The sequence below is a fragment of the Chiloscyllium plagiosum genome, chromosome 10 (assembly GCF_004010195.1).
Source record: "Chiloscyllium plagiosum isolate BGI_BamShark_2017 chromosome 10, ASM401019v2, whole genome shotgun sequence".
NCBI lineage: Eukaryota > Metazoa > Chordata > Chondrichthyes > Orectolobiformes > Hemiscylliidae > Chiloscyllium > Chiloscyllium plagiosum.
This window is the reverse complement of record NC_057719.1, coordinates 39,422,252-39,441,368: the sequence shown is the minus strand read 5'-3', so window position 1 is coordinate 39,441,368 and position 19,117 is coordinate 39,422,252. Positions and strand designations below refer to the sequence as shown.

At 40.6% G+C, this 19,117-nt stretch overlaps 1 protein-coding gene across 16 annotated transcripts in view; it reads right to left on the bottom strand.

Moving 5' to 3' along the window:
• Positions 1 to 19,095, bottom strand: part of mark3a (MAP/microtubule affinity-regulating kinase 3a) — a 175,131-nt gene extending 156,036 nt beyond the window's left edge. For 4 of the 16 annotated variants that reach the window (XM_043697501.1, XM_043697490.1, XM_043697494.1 and 1 more), the window contains exons 1-3: positions 18,222 to 19,094; positions 11,757 to 11,951; positions 4,923 to 4,976 (exon numbers count right to left, since the gene is read on the bottom strand). In XM_043697501.1, the coding sequence (XP_043553436.1) occupies positions 4,923 to 4,976; positions 11,757 to 11,951; positions 18,222 to 18,272 (300 nt within the window). In that variant the 5' untranslated portion in view covers positions 18,273 to 19,094. Of the gene's footprint in view, positions 1 to 4,922; positions 4,977 to 11,756; positions 11,952 to 18,221 lie in introns of all 16 variants that reach the window. The other 12 variants (XM_043697487.1, XM_043697488.1, XM_043697491.1 and 9 more) reach the window with 5 other exon arrangements.
• Positions 19,096 to 19,117: the final 22 nt, after the last annotated feature.

Below are 19,117 nucleotides of genomic sequence, written 5' to 3'. Positions count from 1 at the left end.
CTCTCAATCCACCCAGAAGAACAAGTATCGTTATCACATCTGTGAATCTCCCTCGGGATGTTATATGTTTCAATCAAGTCACCAGATATAAACTTAGCTTGCCCAACTTTTCCTCAGATGGCAATCCACATATTCCAGCTATTAGTTTGGCAATCTTTCTCTGAGGTGCTTCTGCAGAATTTACATCCTTTCTTCAATAAGGTAATCAATACTGTGCACAGTAACCTAGTTCAAGAGTTGCATATGACCTTCCAATTAGGTACTGCAATAAGACATGACTACACACATGCCAAAAATGGACAGCAGTATGCAACAAAGTCAAACAATCCCTCAGTCAACAGGTCAGATTGAAGCTCAACAAGGCTGTTGTATCCAGTCACGAATGGCATTGAACAACTAAAACAACTAATTGGAGAAAGCTGCACATTGGTAGGGAAGCCCAGCATGTCAACATAAAAAGAGTCAAGGCTGAAGCATCCACGTCCATCTTCAGCCAGAACTACTGACTCGATGATGCATCTTGGCCTCCTTTTTAGATCCCAAGCATCACAAATGTCACTCTTAAGCCAACCCAATTTTCTCTGGGACATCCAGAAATGGTTAGCGCAATAGATACAGCAAAGGACCATGACAGTGTCTCAGTTGCAGTACTAAAAGCTAGATTGTTCTACTGTAGCTACAACACTGCTATCCAGCAATGTGAAATATTTCTCAGGTATTGAGTTGTCTGCTTTTTCGGCAGGACAATCAGCCAATATCATGACAATTCATCAGGAAACCCATGAAAGGACAGTACTATCAAGCAGCACTCACTCAGCAAAACCTGCTCACCAACGTTCAGTTTGAGTTTCACTAAGGTTCACTCTGAACCAATTTCATTATAGCCTTCATCCAAATCTGGATTATACAGCTGATTTCAAGAAAGGTGAAAGTGAGAGTACCTTTAAAGCATCTTAACAAAAATTGGTCAATGGTCAGATTTCCTCTTGATTTTCAGATACCAGAGTATTATGCAGTGCAACCGAAAATGTTTATGGTTGTTGAAAGACCAATCGTCTCAGCTACCACCATACCACCTGGGCTCTAGATCTTCAGATATTTTCTAAGTCAATCTGTTCATAAATGTAATTACATGCCTCTGGATCAGAAATAAATCCAGGCCTCTACCGCTTCACTAGAAAGGGCTCAATCCTACCTTTTCCAATCAAATACTTCAAATAAGTAATGATAGTTTTGGAACGGGGAACTGGGACTCAGATCTCCCAAGTCACAGGCAGGAACAATGCTATTATGTCACAAGTGTCCTAGGTCCTTAGAGTAACATCTAAGGCCCAACCAGTTTTAGATCCTTCAATAACCTTCCTCTATCATAAAGTGTGTGGAACAGTAGCTGATAATTGCACTATTTTATGCCAATCACAACTCCTTAAATACCGAAACCATTTGTGACAGTGTGCAGCAAAATTGGGGCACTGTTATGGCTTAAGCAAAAGAAAAATATTAATGCCACAAGTACTGGGCAGCAACTATTTCCAACAAAAGAATCTAAAGTTCCAACAATCAACATTTCTTTCTGGTGGTGGTGGTGGCAGAGGCATAGACTGACAACAAACTTAGCTGGACTGGACAAGCTTTTCAAATAAAAAGTGACTACAAAAGCAAGTCAGAGACTGAAATCTACAGTAGTAACTCACTACCTCACTCCACAAATCCTATCCATCAACTACAAGGCACGAAAGGTGTGACTGAATACTCTCCACTTCACTAGGTGATTGCAACTTTGAAATAATTTGAAGCTTGACACCATTCAGGACAAAGCAGTCCACTTCATCAGTACTGCACCCTTCAATTCAAACATTTGCTCCCTCCAATGCCGATATATGGCAGTTGCAGTGTGTAGCATCCACAAAATGTATTGCATTAACTAATTCCCCTCTAACAGCACCTTACAAACTAATCTCTACTATACAGAAAGGCAAGGACAGTAGATACACAAGAATACCTACCGTCTGCAAGTGGCTTTCCAATCATTGGAACATACATGTCAGCACCCATTCTCAGGAAAGGGTCACTCAATCCGAAACAGTAACTCTGACTTCTCTCCACAGGTATTGCCAGACCTGCTGAGCTTTTCCAGAAATTTGTTTTTTTTGCAGCAGGAACAGATCGTCTGGCTCTCTGAATGGTAGAGCAAGCTCAATGTGATCTGTGGACGCAACCCAAAATTTGCTGACTGCACCCCATAAACCCCAATTTCTCCTATATAAAAATTAACTCAATCTTGAATAATTCACTCATGCAGCATCCAATGCTTTCTGGGGAAGAGAGCTCCACAAATAAATGACCCTCAGAATAAAACTCCATATTATTCTTAATAAAGAGGTTTTTTTGTTAATTCTCAAATGTTTCCCCCTCCAGTTCTAGTCTCTCCACCCTACCCACAAGGAGGAAACATCCTCCTGATACCCACTTAAGATGTTATTTCAGTAAAATCACTTTTTATTCTTCTAGATTCCAGCTGGTGTAGACCCAACAACCCCACCTTCCTTCACAAGCCCTGCCCTTCAATGCAATTATATCTTCTTCCAATAAATAGGCCAAAACTACACAGATGTGGACTCCCTAAGGCCCTGCATAGTAATAGTGAAACATTTCTATTTTTAGATTTCATTTCTCTTGCAAAAGATATCAACATTCCACTTACTTTCCTAATCACTATCTGGAACTACAATGTTTGTGATTCATGTAACATCACTCCCAGAGTCTGCAGAGCTTTAGTCCCTCTCCATTTAGATGGCATACTGTTTTTCTAATTTTTCCTGTCAAAGTTGACATGTTCACAAATTCCAAAATTGCAGCATATGGGCCATGCTTTGTTCAGTAGGCTGGATGGCTGGTTTGAGATACAGAGTAAGACAGACAGTGTATGATCAATTCCCATACCAGCTGAAGTTACCGCAAGGGATGCTCCTTCTCAACCTCTTCCGAGGTATGGTGACCTTCAGGTTAAACCATCACTAGTCCTCTCTCAAATAGCACAGCAGTGTGGTCCAGTAGGACTATTGCATCTTTATCTTGCTTTTGTGTGTTGGCCAAATTTTTGCCGACTCACTTAGCTTATACATGTCCCTTTTGGAATTTCTACTTGGTCTAGACAACTTACTTTCCCACCTATCGCGGTATCATCAGCAAATTTACTCTCATATACTCAGTCACTTCATCCAAGTCATTGATACAGGTTCTAAATAGATGAGGACCTAACAAAGATCCCTGCAGCATTCCAACAGATACAACCCGGCTCTCTGAAAAAGGCCAATTTATTCCATACTGTTAATTAACCAATCTTTCATCCACGCTAATATGCTATTGCTTTTACCACTGTCCTCTTTTCTGGTAATAGAAATTTTTGATCTGGTACTCAGCAAATAAATTTTGAAAACCCAAGTAGACCTCATCATACAGGTTTTCCTCTATCCATTTTGCTTTTGTTATGATCCCAACTGGATATTATATTGAACAAGTCAGATCCTAGACTGAAATCTGGCTTGATACATCACTTTAAAAAACGTAACCAAACAGCCTTTCACAGAAATACAAGCATGCAATGTTGCAGATCTGAGTTTTAACAACAGAAGTTCATTACATAAAAAAATTCAAGTAACCTAAAATAAAGCAAGTTATTTACACTACTCAGTTTGAAAGATTCAGACAAGGCAAAATACAATCCCATCTACGCCAACACCGTTACCTCAAAACGCCAGAAAGAATTTTCTTCTCAATCACACTTTTAGGCTTGGCTTACTACTCACTTCAAATTTCCAATCTTGAGAGTTAGATAGCCTTTTCCTTGATTATTCACACATAAGTTAGGCTTTCCCAGCTTTTAGTAACCCCTTCAGAGTTTGAACCAAACACTTCTCGTCTGGAGTTTTCAAACTAAAATCCTTGCATTGAGGTAACCCATTTCCTGACTTGTTCCGAATTATCTGCTTTCTACAGGAGGAGACTGTCTTTACATCTAAATCCAACCAGGACTTCTGCAAAGTGAAACCAAAGATTTCAAAGCTATGCTCCACCCTAACCTCCCAATAAATAAAACAATTCTAACTGAAATGTTTACTCTATCCAATCATAAAACTCAATGCAAAAAATACACATGATCAACCCCAGGAATACTCTATATGGATGTAAAAAAAGGCTCCAAAAATATAGGCAAGTTAATCATTAAACACTCTGACAGAGAAAAATCCACATGCCACTAGTTCAAAATCCAAACTCTAAAATAAGTGATTTGAGCACAAACATATACTGATCTGATTTTCCAGGCTACCTTTCCTAATTTGATCTGCTAATCCATATGTTGCTTAAAGACACACACACACAATACCCTGACTTGGAACTACATTGCCACTTCATGACGGTTACTGGTTAAAAATTCTGAAACTACCTTCCTAACAGCACCAAGCATACTTCCATCAATTGAGTTGCACTGATTCAAGATGAGGAGTCACCAACATCTTAAAAGGGCAATTACATGCTGGCAACAATAACTTGTGTTGCTGGCAATACTTACATGCCATTTGAACATAAAAAAACTAACACCTCATTACCTGTCATAGACAAAATAACCAACCACAAATACTTTACACATTACACCTTTCAAATATCTTCCTTTCCTGCAAAACACACCTGCTTTTAAACCTTGTATGATATAATTAGATGGCTGTCTCTGATGTATTCGGCCTTTTTTTAAACAACAATGCAAACTGGCCTACCAATATTAAAGAAGGCTTGTGTTCACAGCTTCAGCTACATTCACAGATTCCTGAAGTCACATTAAATTAATGAATTACAAATACAGCTTAAAAAAAAGTAATTCAAAGAAAATATGCATATCCAAAAATAATACACAAAGTCTTTACCTTTTGCAGACTGGTGGGATTCAGCTGTGTTTTGTCTATAATTTTTATTGCAACCTAGTAATAAAAATGATAATGAATTAAAAATTTGATTTTTAAAATCAAAACATTTTTGAATTACGTAACAAGAACCAAAGAATATGATAATAAGTTATTAATAACTTGTCTCAATTTCGGTTTTGAAATTGATTGCAAATACATGACAGATTTTGGTAATAATCAGGTTCTTAATAAACAAATTTTAACCAAGATAAAACTTGAACATAAGTTCCAAGATAGTTTGATTCATTGTTTCATGATGCACAGGTATGTCTGAATGGTCACAGTGATGAGGTGATCAATTTTAAAAAAAACTGTACGAACAGCATATTTTGAGACTGGAAAAAATTGTGTTAAGCATCAGAAAAAACAACTTTGCAGTTAAAAATTTGAAAAGGAATGCAATCACTTATATACTTGGACAAAATAATAAAACCAGTAAAGTGAACAGTTACATTTAAAGCATTGAATATGGATCAAATAATCAGTGACAAATAACCAGAAAAGCTGGTGGGAACTAAATACCAAAAATGAAAGAAATTTTTATTGAAGTCATTTCAAAGTTTTTACAATATGCTGGTTAAACTCTCTAATATGACACAGTTTTGGTTACCACAATGCAGAACAAAGTAGTAATCATCAAAATAAAGTCTCACAATTGAGGAGCTCTCCAGTCTGCTTTTCTAAATCAAAATCTATGCCTCTGAACCCATTAACTACAAAAATAAGTCTACTACTTTCTATCCTATTAGATTTTCAAACATTACTTCATCCTATAATCGCAGGCTTTATATCAGGCTTTTCTCATGAGAGAAACAGAAGCCTTCTTTACACTGGCAGAGTACTGAATTTGCAACAAACAGAGAATGCTGGAGAACTCAACAGGGCTCGCAAAATCTGTGCAAAGAGAAACTGAGTATTTTGCCTCTCTCTTATGGAATCTGGTGTAGTCTTCAGAAGTGTTAAATATATATCATTAATCATGCAGTCCAATACTCATCCAAGACACTCACTGTCCAACCTATCTAACCTTCTGATTATATGTCTCAATTAAGTCGTCTCTCAACCGCCTTCTAACGAAAACAGCCTCAAGTCACTCAGCCTTTCCTCATAAGACCTTCCCTCCATGACAGGCAACATTCTAGTAAATCTCCTCTGAACCCTCTCCAAAGCTTCCACATCCTTCCTATAATGCGGTGACCAGAACTGTATGAAATACTCCCAATGTGGCCGCACCAGAGATTTGTACAGCTGCAATATGACCTCATGGTTCCGAAACTCAATCCCTCTACCAATAAAAGATAACACACTGTATGCCTTCTTAACAACCTTACCACTTGGCTGGCAACTTTCAAGAATCTACTTATCTGGACACTGAGATCGTTCTGCTCATCTACACTGCCAAGAATCCTACCATTAGCCCAGTACTCTGCATAACTGTTACTCCTTCCAATGTGAATCACCTCACACTTTTCCGCATTAAAGTCCATTTGCCACCTCTCAGCCCAGCTCTACAGCTTATCTATGTCTCTCTGTAACCTACAACATTCTTTGTCGCTATCTACAACTCTGCCTATTTTAGGGTCATCCGCAAATATCCTTCCGTGACCTCATCATCCTTCCGTGACCTCATCAAGGTAATTTATATAAATGACAAACAGTAGATCCAAAACAGATCCTTGTGGTACCCCACTAGTAACTGAACTCCAGGATAAATATTTCCCATCAACCAACGTCTTCTTTCAGCTAGCCAATCTCTGATCCAGATGGCGAAATCACCCTCAATCCCATTCCTCCGTATTTTCTGCAATAGCCTACCGTGGGGATCCTTATCAAATGCCTTACTGAAATCCATATACATCACATCAACTGCTTTACCCTTATCCACCTATTTTGTCACCTTCTCAAAGAACTCAATAAGGTTTCTGAGGCACAACCTACCTTTCACAAAACCGTGTTGATTATCCTAATGAACTTATTCCTCTCTAGATGTTTATAAAACCTCTCTCTTATAACCCTTTCCAACATTTCACCCACAACTGAAGTAAGGCTCACAGATCTATAATTTCCAGAGTTGTCTCTACTTCCCTTCTTGAACAAGGGAACAACATTTGCTATGCTCCAGTCTCTGACACTATTCCTGTAGACAATGATGACAAAGTTCAAAGCCAAAGGCTCTGCAATCTCCTCCCTGACTTCCCAGAGAATCCTTGGATAAATCCTATCAGGCCCAGGAGACTATCTTTTTTTTACACTTTCCAGAATTGCTAACACCTTCTCCTTATGCACGCCAATCCCATCTAGTCTAGTAGCCTGTTTCTCAGTATTCTCCTCTACCACATTGTCTTTTTCTAGTGTGAATACTGACAAAAAGTATTCATTTAGCGCTTCCCCTATCTCCTCTGACTCCATGCACTACTTCCCACTACTATGCCTGATTGACCCTAATCTTACTCTAGTCATTCTTCGATTCCTGATAAAGCTATAAAAAGCCCTAGGGCTTTCCTTGATCCTAGCCACCAATGACATCTCATGTCCCCTCCTGGCTCTTTTTAGTTTTCGCTTTAGGTCTTTCCTGGCTAACTTGTAACTCTCAAGCACCCTAACTGAGCCATCACATCTCGTCCTAACATAAGCATTCTTCTTCCGCCTGACAACAGACTTAACTTAGTTAGTAAACCACAGCTCCCGCGCTTGACATCTTCCTCTCTGCCTTACCGGTACATACTTATCAAGGACCCGCAATAGCTGGTCTTTGAAAAAGCTCCACATTTCAATTGTGCCCATCGCCTGCAGTTTCCTTCCCCATCCTTTGCATCCTAAATCTTGCCTAGTCGCATCATGATTGCCTTTTGCCCAGCAATAGCTCTTGCCCTGTGGTATATACCTATCCCTTCCATCACGAAAGTAAACATAACTTAATTATGGTCACTATCACCAAAGTGCTCACCTACCTTCAAATCTAACACCTGGATGGTTCATTACTCAGTATCAAACCTAATGTGGTCTTGTCCCTGTTGGTCTGTCGACATTCTATGTCAGGAAACCCTCCTGCACACATTAGGTGGGCCAGTCTTTGCCCAATGTGTTTGAACTATAGTATTCTCAGTCAATATCTGGAACGTTAAAGTTCCCCATAACAACTACCCTATCACACTCGTTCCTATTGAGGATTATCTTTGCTATCCTATCCTCTACATCTCTGGAACTATTTGGAGGCCTACAGAAAACTCCCAACACGGTAACCTCTCCTTTCTTGTTTCTAATCTCAGCCCATACTACTTCAGTAGATGAGTCCTCAAAGTCCTTTCTGCAACTGTAATACTGTCCTTGACTAACAGTGCCACACCACCCCGTCTTTTACTGTTTTCTTTGTTCTTACAGAAACATCTAAATCCCGGAACCTGCAATAACCATTCCTGTCCCTGCTCTACCCATGTCTCTAAAATGGTCACAACATTGAAATCCCAAGTACCAACCCATGCTGCAAGTTCAAACTCTGGCCTATCCTTCCTTTCCAAGTCCAATAATCATACAACCCAAATGAAAAGAAATTAACCAACACAGAGCCAGAGCTGGAGACCTTCCTTATCAGTGTAGGTCAATTGTTCATTAGATTAATTCAGAGCCATCCAAGAACAAAAAAGGGACCCTGATTTTAAATAATCAATTCAATGTGCATAAATTTATGGACGGCACGGTGGCACAGTGGTTAGCACTGCTGCCTCACAGCGCCAGAGACCTGGGTTCAATTCCCGACTCAGGCGACTGTCTGTGTGGAGTTTGCACGTTCTCCCAGTGTCTGCGTGGGTTTCCTCCGGGTGCTCCGGTTTCCTCCCACAGTCCAAAGATGTGCAGGTCAGGTGAATTGGTCATGCTAAATTGCCCGTAGTGTTAGGTAAAGGGGTAAATGTAGGGGAATGGGTGGGTTGCGCTTCGGCGGGTCGGTGTGGACTTGTTGGGCCGAAGGGCCTGTTTCCACACTGTAAGTAATCTAATCTAATCTAATCTAAAAGTGGGATTTATTGCTGAAAGATTGATAAATAGCTGGAGTAAATCAATGAGAAATATTTTTCACACTGGAAATATTTAACAGTAATGTGCATCAAGTAACAGACTAAAAATAAGCATCAATCACAAAGACAGACTAGCAATTATACAACACCTTTCAAAGATCTCAGGTTACCCCAAAGCACTTTACAGCTAATGAAATACATTTACAGTGTAACAACTGGTATTGCATCATATTATGTTAAGAAATGGTACATTCTGCCAAACTGTGATTGAAACAGAATTATACTTTCTAAACAGGGAAGCAGAAGTATGCAAAAGTATGCAAAAAGACAGGTGAATGTAGCTTGTATACAGCCTGTAAATGTATTTGTACAGACAGCCAGGACCATTCAAGAGCTTCCTTATGTGCTGTAAAATACTATTATACCAGAAAGAAATAGCACAGATAGTGGAGTCAACTAAATTTTGAAAAATCAAACCAGTGGTTAAACAATATGGACTATTCAAAATAATATGCTTTTCTTATTATTACTATAGAGCAGTTGGACTAAGAATCTGTTTCTGGACTATAGAGTTTAAATAAAACTTTATTAAAACACTAACTAGATAAAGCCCTTTAGAAAATGAATCTAGGGAGACAGTTATGGGGAACAAGGGAATGGTAGTGGAATTGGCAGATATTGCACATCAAACTTTATGGTGGAAGATTCTTTTAGCATCAAATTAATACTAAAGAATACAGGGAAGAATTAATTATTATCACTTCAGAGGTGATGTGTCAAATTGATATGCAAAACACAAAGCTAGCATACAGGTGCATCGGGTAATCAGGAGACTTAATGGAATGTTGGTCCTTATTTCAAGGGGTTTGTAATACAACAGCAGGGAAGTCTTACTGGACTGTACAAGGTACCGGTGGGGCCTCATATACTCCCCTCATCTAAGATATTGTTTCACTGGAGGCAGATGGGAGAAGGTTGACTAGGATGATCCCCAGCATGGAGAGATTGCCATTGAGCGAACGTTGAACAGATCAGAACTCTACCCATTTAGAAGAATGAGAGGTGATCTCATTGAAACATATTAGGTTCCGAACAGACTTGAAAGGATAAATGCTAAGGTTACATCCCAAACACCCCCCCCACCTCCCCACCCGGCTCATGGGAGATTCCAGGACCAGAGGGTATAATCTCAGAATAAAGATTGAGAAGAGGAAGAATTTCTTCTCATGGGGGGTGTTGAGTATCTTCGGAAGTCCTGGCCATAGACAGCTGTGGAGGCAGAATCCTTGCGTATATTTAAAGACTAAGATGGATAGATTCTTATTCAATCGGGAAATCAAGGATTCCAGGCAAAAAGCAGGAAAGTGGATATGAGGAATGCTGGATCAGCCACAATCCTACTGATTGACAGAGTAGGCCTCAAGGGGCCAAATGCCCTGCTCTCATTCCTATTTCTTATGGTCATATGTTCCCAGAACATGAACCTGGAGTTTTAGCTCAGTGACATTTTCACTGTGCCACTAAATACTAAAAAGATGGCAGACCGCGTATAATTAAGAATACAAGCAAACTTTAAGCAATAGATATAACTAGGAAAGGAGGGTAGACATTGGAGAAGTTGCTTTTGTTAGAGAAAAATGGAAACAAGGTTAGAGGTTTATACGCAGCATTTCTGGATTGTAGGCCATGATAGCTGAAGGATCTACAAATGGTAGTGATCAGGAATGGGCAGAAAAATTAAGTCAGGAGTAGAAAAGTGAAGCTCATTAAGTGGGATGCAAGATTGAAAGAACTTGCAGATATTAGGAATGATAAGACTATCGACTGGCCAAACTAGTAAAGGATGGCAGATTTATTTTTCTAAAGAATATCAAATGAACCAGGTGGATTTTGATAACAATTCAGAAGTTCCATTTTACAATTATGGATGTTAGCTTGTTATCTCAGTTATTTAATATAACAGAATTAAATAGCCCACCTGTCAATGTAGGATTGAATTTCATACCTCAGGATCAATTGTCCAATCACCATTATGTTATTGTACACTGAACTCTAAACATGATTTTCAAGATAATGTGTGGGGACATGGTAGGGACAGTGAAGGTAAACAAAGATGAGGACATTAAGTGCTTAATGTAGGATAGGATACAGGTAGTGCAGTTTAGGTTAAATTTGAGCTTATGGCATTGAAGTTAACAAAGAACATTTTGGAGAAGTTGAACTTGAAGGTTATAACAACCCTGACAAGGGTTTTGTTGAGACAAAGGAGAGTTGGAAATGATAGCAAATGATGTTAGTGCTGTGAAAATATGCATTCTTGCTAATATCTAGAATAGGTGACCTGTACATCAGGTGAGAGTCTAGAAAGGATCAATTTAGATTTTTCTTTAATTAAACTGGTTTATCAAATGACCCAGGGATACTCTACCTACAACCCATGAAGATAAAAACATAATTGAGTGAGTTTACTTAAAAAGTAAACAGGAAAATATTTCAGCTGGTTCATATACAATATCACGTGGTGAGCTTCCTAAGCGAATCATAATGGAAGGTTCCAAGTGAAAAGGTACACATTTGCTCAAAAGCAAGAGGAATTATAAAAAGGCATATGAGAGAGCTCAGACAGATTTCCTAAAAGTTCAGAAATGTGTGTCATGGAGCCAGAGAAAAAACAATGTGTCAACTTAAGAATGAAAAGAAATTATAAATTGTGATAAAGAAAATTTGGTATGCTGATCTCCACGAACTGAATAAGTCATAAAACAATTACAGACCAACTTACTTCTCTTCCAGTAAGGATATGTCTAGCCAGCTTCACCTTGGCAAAGTTTCCTTTGCCAATAGTTTTCAGAAGTCTATAGTTTCCTATATGTGGCTGCTCATCGACGCAAGATGTAATTGAATTCCGGCATCGGGCGCCTCCAGAACGGGTTGACCGCGAAGAAACCTCTGAACGGCCATCCACATGCGAAGTGTGCTGATGTGGAGGAAAACAAGGATATTAGTTGAAAAGCTTTAGAAGTTTTAGACAAAAAGGTTAAAGTAAACGAAGTCAGAAATCTAGGTTTAAAATAAAGGAATGAAAAATGCAAGTATTTATTGTATCGACGTGTACTTGGAAAGCAATACCTTTCAGTTCAAACTAAGGCCAAAATGAAATCGCCCTCCAGTCAAGATATGTCCTCCTCTTCAAGCAACATTTGAAAGTTCCATTGAAAACTTATAGGATTCTCAGATTTAAATTAAAAATGGAAAGCAAATAATATTCTAGGCTTCATTAATAGGAACACAAATCTAAGAATAGGGACTCTGTTGAACAATACAGGGCATGTTAGACCACAGCTGGAATTTGTGCACAGTTCTGGGCACCACTCTTTAGAAAGGTGGTGAATGTATTGTAGAGAGTGCAAAAGATATTTACAAGAATGGTTCCAGGGATGACATACTTCAGTTAATGGGACAGATTGGAGAAGTTAGAACTGTTTCTCTTTGACAGAAGGTGGAAGGAAATTGGATAAAATTTTACAAATTCATGAGGAGCTAATAGTAGATAGGAAGAAACAATCTTTCTCAAAAGGATCGAGAACCATGGTTCAGTTTTAAAATGTTTCACAAAAATCAGAAAAAAAGGTGAGAAAAGTATCACACAGCAAAGTGGCCCATGTTTGGAATGGGCTGCCAGGAAGTGGCATTGTTTCTATTTAAATAATCAATGTGCATGGTTACAGGGAATAAACAGGAATTTGACACCAAGTAAAAATGTTTTGAGAACTACTGGAGATGTGATGGGATGAACACAGCCTCCTTCTGCACTGCATAATTCAGTGATTTTGTGATCTTCGCTAGAAATTAGAGACTTTTTTGAAGCTTAACTCTGAAATTTATGTCCATGTTCTATTACTAAGTTTAATGCGCAAGTACGAAAAGGCAGTAAAGATAACTGGTTGCAGGGCTGATAGCATTAGAATTTTCATTTTATAGGAATCCCAGTATGAAGAGAGATATCTTCAAAACATTGTCTAGTATGGCAGATAACAAGTAAAGACTGAAGGAGCAAGTACTGAGAACAGTCTTAGTGGTATTAAGGGATGTGGTAGGACAGAGAGGCTGGGAGAAACAGCTCCTACATTCCTGTGGCTCAAGAAGCAGCTGTCAATGTGGAATGTGGAGTAAGCTGATGCTGGATTAGTTCACTGGAAAAAGTAATCTGGGTCAAAGCAATGGAGGATTTTAAAAGGAATATAATGAGAATCTTTTAACAACTTGCTTGACATAAGAGATGTGGCAAGTATAACATTGCTCAAAATGGAAATGACAAAGAATGATAAGTGTCTAGATGAAAATATCAAACAGCAAAAGATAGCATCGATACAGGTGATAATTTGGCAGTAAAGAAATTGCCAATAAGGCATTTCTCCCAAACGTACAACATTTTTCCATGCTCACGGCTATATACAGTTTTTATTCTTCCATGGTATGTGAGTGCATTGGAAATGCCTGCACTTGTTGCCTACCCTTTAAGTACCCTTGAACCAGTGGCTTGCTGGACTATCTCTGAGGCCAGTCAAGAATCCATCATATTGCTGTAGGTCTGGAACCACAGGTAGACCAGATCAGGTAAGGATACAGATTTTCTTCCCTAAAAAGGAACATTAGTGAACTAGAGGGATTTGTACAGTGACAGTAAAAATGATTATGAAACAAACTAGCTTTCAATTTCATAAACGCTGGTAAATTTTGAATTCCAATAGTATCTCAAATTATTATCTGGATCAATGGTGCTGGAAGAGCACAGCAGTTCAGGCAGCATCCGAGGAGCTTCAGCAAAATCGACGTTTCGGGCAAAGGGCTTTTGTTTTTACCTTCTCAAATTATTAGCCTAGGCCTCTGGATTATTAGTCTATCGACATTACCATTATGTCCCCATTCCTTGCATAAACTGGTCAAATCTACAAACCAAAATTTGCATGTTTATATTTGCCAAGTGATGGACAGCACAGCCACACTCCCTACAGTAACTCAAAAATCACCACGTAGTTTCTGGATAACCCAAGCATTCTTCTATTGTCTCAGGCGACAGAAAAATGTCACATTACTGCTGAAAACTATAATTCAGTTTATTAAAATAAAAAAAACTGACAAGAGATTTTGGATGCGACTGTGAAAATCTACAGCAACTTGAAGGGGAGGTCTTACCACCTCCTGGCTAAACTTTGCAATTCAACCATCACTACTAAAACAGCTCAATATATTTTACCTTTGTTGCTGTTGGGATCTTGTGACAAATAACAAGCATATTCCAAGTGGCTATATTTTAAAAAGTGAAGCACTTTGGAAAATCTAGAAGGCATCTCATATTAGCATATGTTCAGAACAGACTCCAATGCTACACAAGACTAATTTCTTGCAAAATCCTAATTGCTCTCCCCTTCCACAGGTGAAGCTAATGTTAAGCCATTACCTTTAAAAAAAACCAAACAAAAGAACTAACATCATCAGTAAATGTGTCAACTCAAATTACTGCTGCCACTACCAGCGATGGAATATAACCTAACTTAACAATGCACCTTACTTCTCATTCAGGTGTTGAGGGATTGACCTCACTTTTTCCACAGAGAGCCTCCAATGTCCTGGACAACATGAAATTCAACAACCCATTAGGTCTTAGATATAGTCATAGTCATAGACATAGACATAGAGATGTACAGCAAGGAAACAGACCCCTCGGTTCAACCCATCCATGCCGACCAGATATCCCAACCCAGTCCAGTCCCACCTGCCAGCACCCGGCCCATATCCCTCCAAACCCTTCCTATTCACATACCCATCCAAATGCCTCTTAAATGTTGCAATTGTATCTTCTTCCACCACTTCCTCTGGCAGTCATTCCATACATGTACCACCCTCTGTGTGAAAAAGTTTCCCCTTAGGTCTCTTTTATTTCTTTCCCCTCTCACCCGAAACCTATGCCCTCGAGTTCTGGACTCCCCGACCCCAGGGAAAAGACTTTGTCTATTTATCCGATCCATACCCCTCATGATTTTGTAAACCTCCATATGGTCACCTCTCAACCCCCAACGCTCCAGGGAAAACTGCCCCAGCCTGTTCAGCCTCTCCCTATAGCTCAAATCCTCCAACCCTGGCAACAACCTTGTAAATCTTTTCTGAACCCTTTCAAGTTTCTTATAGGAAGGAGACCAGAATTGCACACAATATTCCAACAGTGGCCTAACCAATGTCCTGTACAGCTGCAACATGACCTCCCAACTCCTGTACTCAATACTCTGACCAATAAAGGAAAGCATACCAAACGCCTTCTTCACTATCCTATCTACCTGCGACTCCACTTTCAAGGAGCTGTGAACCTGCACTCCAAGGTCTCTTTGTTCAGCAACACTCCCTACGACCTTACCATTAAGTGTATAAGTCCTGCTAAGATTTGCTTTCCCAAAATGTAGCACCTTGCAGTTATCTGAATTAAACTCCATCTGCCAATTCTGAGCCCATTGGCCCATCTGGTCCAGATCCTATTGTAATCTGAGGTAACCTTCTTCGCTGTCCACTACACTTCTAGTTTTGGTATCATCTGTAAACTTACTAACTGTACCTCTTATGCTTGCATCCAAATCATTTATGTAAATGACAAAGAGTAGTGGACCCAGCACCGATCCTTGTGGCATTCCACTGGTCACAGGCCTCCAGTCTGAAAAACAATCCTCCACCACCACCCTCTGTCTTCTACTTTTGAGCCAATTCTGTATCCAAATGGTGAGTTCTCCCTGTATTCCATGAGATCTAACCAAATCAGTCTCCCAAGGGGAATCTTGTCGAGCGCCTTACTGAAGTCCATACAGATCACATCTACCGCTCTGCCCTCATCAATCCTCTTTGTTACTTTTTCAAAAAGCTCAATCAAGTTTGAGACACGATTTCCCACGTACAAAGCCATGTGGACTATCCCTAATCAGTCCTTGCCTTTCCAAATACATGTATATCCTGTTCCTCAGGATTCCCTCCCACAATTTGCCCACCACCAACGTCAAGCTCACTGGTCTGTAGTTCTCTGGCTTGTCCTTACCACCTTTCTTAAACAGTGGCACCACGTTTGCCAACCTCCAGTTTTCCGGCACCTCACCCGTGACTATCGATGATACAAATAGCTCAGCAAGAGGCCCAGCAATCACTTCTATAGCTTCCCACAGAGTTAGGGCACACCTGATCAGGTCCTGGGGATTTATCCACCTTTACCAGTTTCAAAACATCCAGCACTTCCTCCTTGTAATATGGACATTTTATAAGGTGTCACCATCTGTTTTCCTACATTCTATACCTTCCACATCCTTTTCCACAGTAAATACTGATGCAAAATACTTGTTTAGTATCTCACCCATTTTCTGCGGCTCCCCACACAAAGGGCGCCTTGCTTATCTTTGAGGGGCCATATTCTCTCCCTAGTTACCCTTTTTTCTTAAGGTATTTGTAAAAACCCTTTGGATTCTCCTTAATTCTATTTGCCAAAGCTATCTCCTGTCCCCTTTTTGCCCTCCTGATTTCTTTAAGTATACTCCTACTTTCTTTATACTCTTCTAAGGATTCACTCGATCTATCCTGTCTATACCTTACATATGCTTCCTTCTTTTTCTTAACCAAACCCTCAATTTCTTTAGTCATCCAGCATTCCTTATACCTACCAACCTTTCCTTTCACCCTAACAGGAATATATTTTCTGTGGATTCTCGTTATCTCATTCCTGAAGGCTTCCCATTTTCCAGCCGTCCCTTTTACCTGCGAACATAGTTTGCACACAGCAAGACGACAAATGTGTCACAAAACTAGTGGGTACACTTCAAAAGTAATTCATTGGGTTTTTGGAATGAGATTACAGACATCAGAAATTGCTCAACTCTATCATTTCTCATTGCCTTCAGACGAGTTCAGTTTAAAGGGACAATACCTATATCAGTATTGACAGTTGAAGTGAGTTACAAACACATTATAGTATGTTCAGTTCCTGGTGATAGTACAAGATTTTAATACATATTATACAGGTTTTATGTGAGCATTGGAACCAACAACATTTAGTGTCCCCCACGATCCTGAGTATAAAAACCATCTTTTCAATTAGTCGTAGAAGTTCATAGAATCATACAGATGTACAGCACGGAAACAGACCCTTCGGTCCAACTTGTCCATGCCAACTAGATATCCCAACCCAATCTAGTCCCACCTTCAAGAATCTGGCCCATATCCCTCCAAACCCTTCCTATTCACGTACCCATCCAGGTGCCTTTTAAATGTTGCAATTGTGCTAGCCTCCACCACTTCCTCTGACAACTCATTCCATACACGCTCCACCCTCTGCATGAAAAAGTTGCCTCTTAGGTCTCTTTTATATCTTTCCCCTCTCATCCTAAACCTATGCCCTCTAGTTCTGGACTCCTATCCATGCCCCTCAGCCTCCAATGTTTCAGGAAAAACAGCCCCAGCCTATTCAGCCTCTTCCCATAGCTCAAATCCTCCAACCCTGGCAACATCCTTGTAAATCTTTTCTGAACCATTTCAAGTTTCACAACATCTTTCCGATAGTTGTTGAGAAAAAAACTACTTTCTGTATAATGATGTGATCATTTTCAATCCTATAAGGCGATACACAAAGTGTATAATTCATGATACCTTCTGATCTTGCAAAAGGCATGCTAACCCATCTTAAAAGATTAAGGCTAGTAACAACTGTTGGGCTTTAAATGCTTAGGTCAACTTTTGTCCTTCCCTCAAAAATATGTATTCTAAAACCATCACAACGAGACCTGTTATTAAATATACTCATTCCCTTTTTTTGAACATCAATTCCATAAACATGACATAGCGGCTCACATGAAAACTAACTCGGTCAAATCTAACACCTCAGTGATGTGTCCTGACACCTGTCGGCTTCCTTGTGCCGTGTTGACATGGGCCGAGATGTGAAGGGAAGAAGCAAAGGCGCACAGCAAGACTTAAAAAAAAATTCCAAGCATCAGGAACATGCGAACGACTTAAAAGTGAACACCCAAAACTTCCAGAAAAGCTTTACAAACGAAACCAACACAAAGCATTTATTGAAGTTCACCAGCAATTCATTTCCAAACCATGGCAGGTTCACACGTTGACCAAGGCCAAGTTGGTAATTTAGTCGCTCAAACAAAGTGTCCGATTATCTGCGCTCCCCTTCCAGGGGTCTCTTGAACCCCCAATAAAGATTACTTACATGCTCTGTTTCACGTTCATTCACTGTAGGTAATGGCGTTCGAGTAGACATTTTGTTTCTTTTTTTTTGCCCCCTCCTGGTTTCAACTTAGCACCGTTGCCCAAATAATTGCAGAAGACTCGACTCAACAGGACATGAGTGGCGAAATGTTGAGAAGCGGTGGGCTTCAACTGAAGTCGGCCCGGCGGGTTGCAGCCGGAGACATCCAGCAGCCGTCCACCAAACACACCGCCTAATGAAGCCGAGTATCCTTTCGGTGCGTCCACATTTTCCCCACACACACACAAAAAAAAGGAAACAACAATCTCGATGATGTGCAAAGAGATATTGAAGCGGGGCCGTTTCCAGGCGCTGTCGGTTGCGGACCTTTCCCCCTGAGAAACAGCGGCAGCTGCAGTCCCACCACTCACTGCCCTCAGCCTCGGTTACAAGGCCCCGGCTTCAGCGGCCAGAGGAGACAGCGCTCACCGGCCGCCGCTGCACCGCTTCCCGGCTCCAGACGTGAGAGACAGGACCTTTCGGACGCCACTCCTCACCCTCTAACATGGAGATCGCAGCGGAGGAGGGAGGTAGGTAGGTGGCTGGCTGGCTGGGTGCAGACAGATGGTGTGGGGGAGGAGTGGGTGGACAGGACGAGGAGGGAGACGGAGAGGGAGGTGCCGGGCGGGGGGGGGGGAAGGACCGGGTGAAAATGGCCGCCCCGGCTCCGACTACTCGCCAAGCCCAGAGCTGCGGCAGGAAACGCGTCAGCCACCGGCTGCCGGGAGCGGAAAGGGGCGGCGGGAGGCGGACTGCAGGCAGCGAGGGAGGGAGGACGGACAGGTGAGGGTACGGAGGGGGCTGGCTCTCACGGGTGGGTAGGAAGAGGGAAGGGGGAGGAGAGGAGAGGAGGCTGG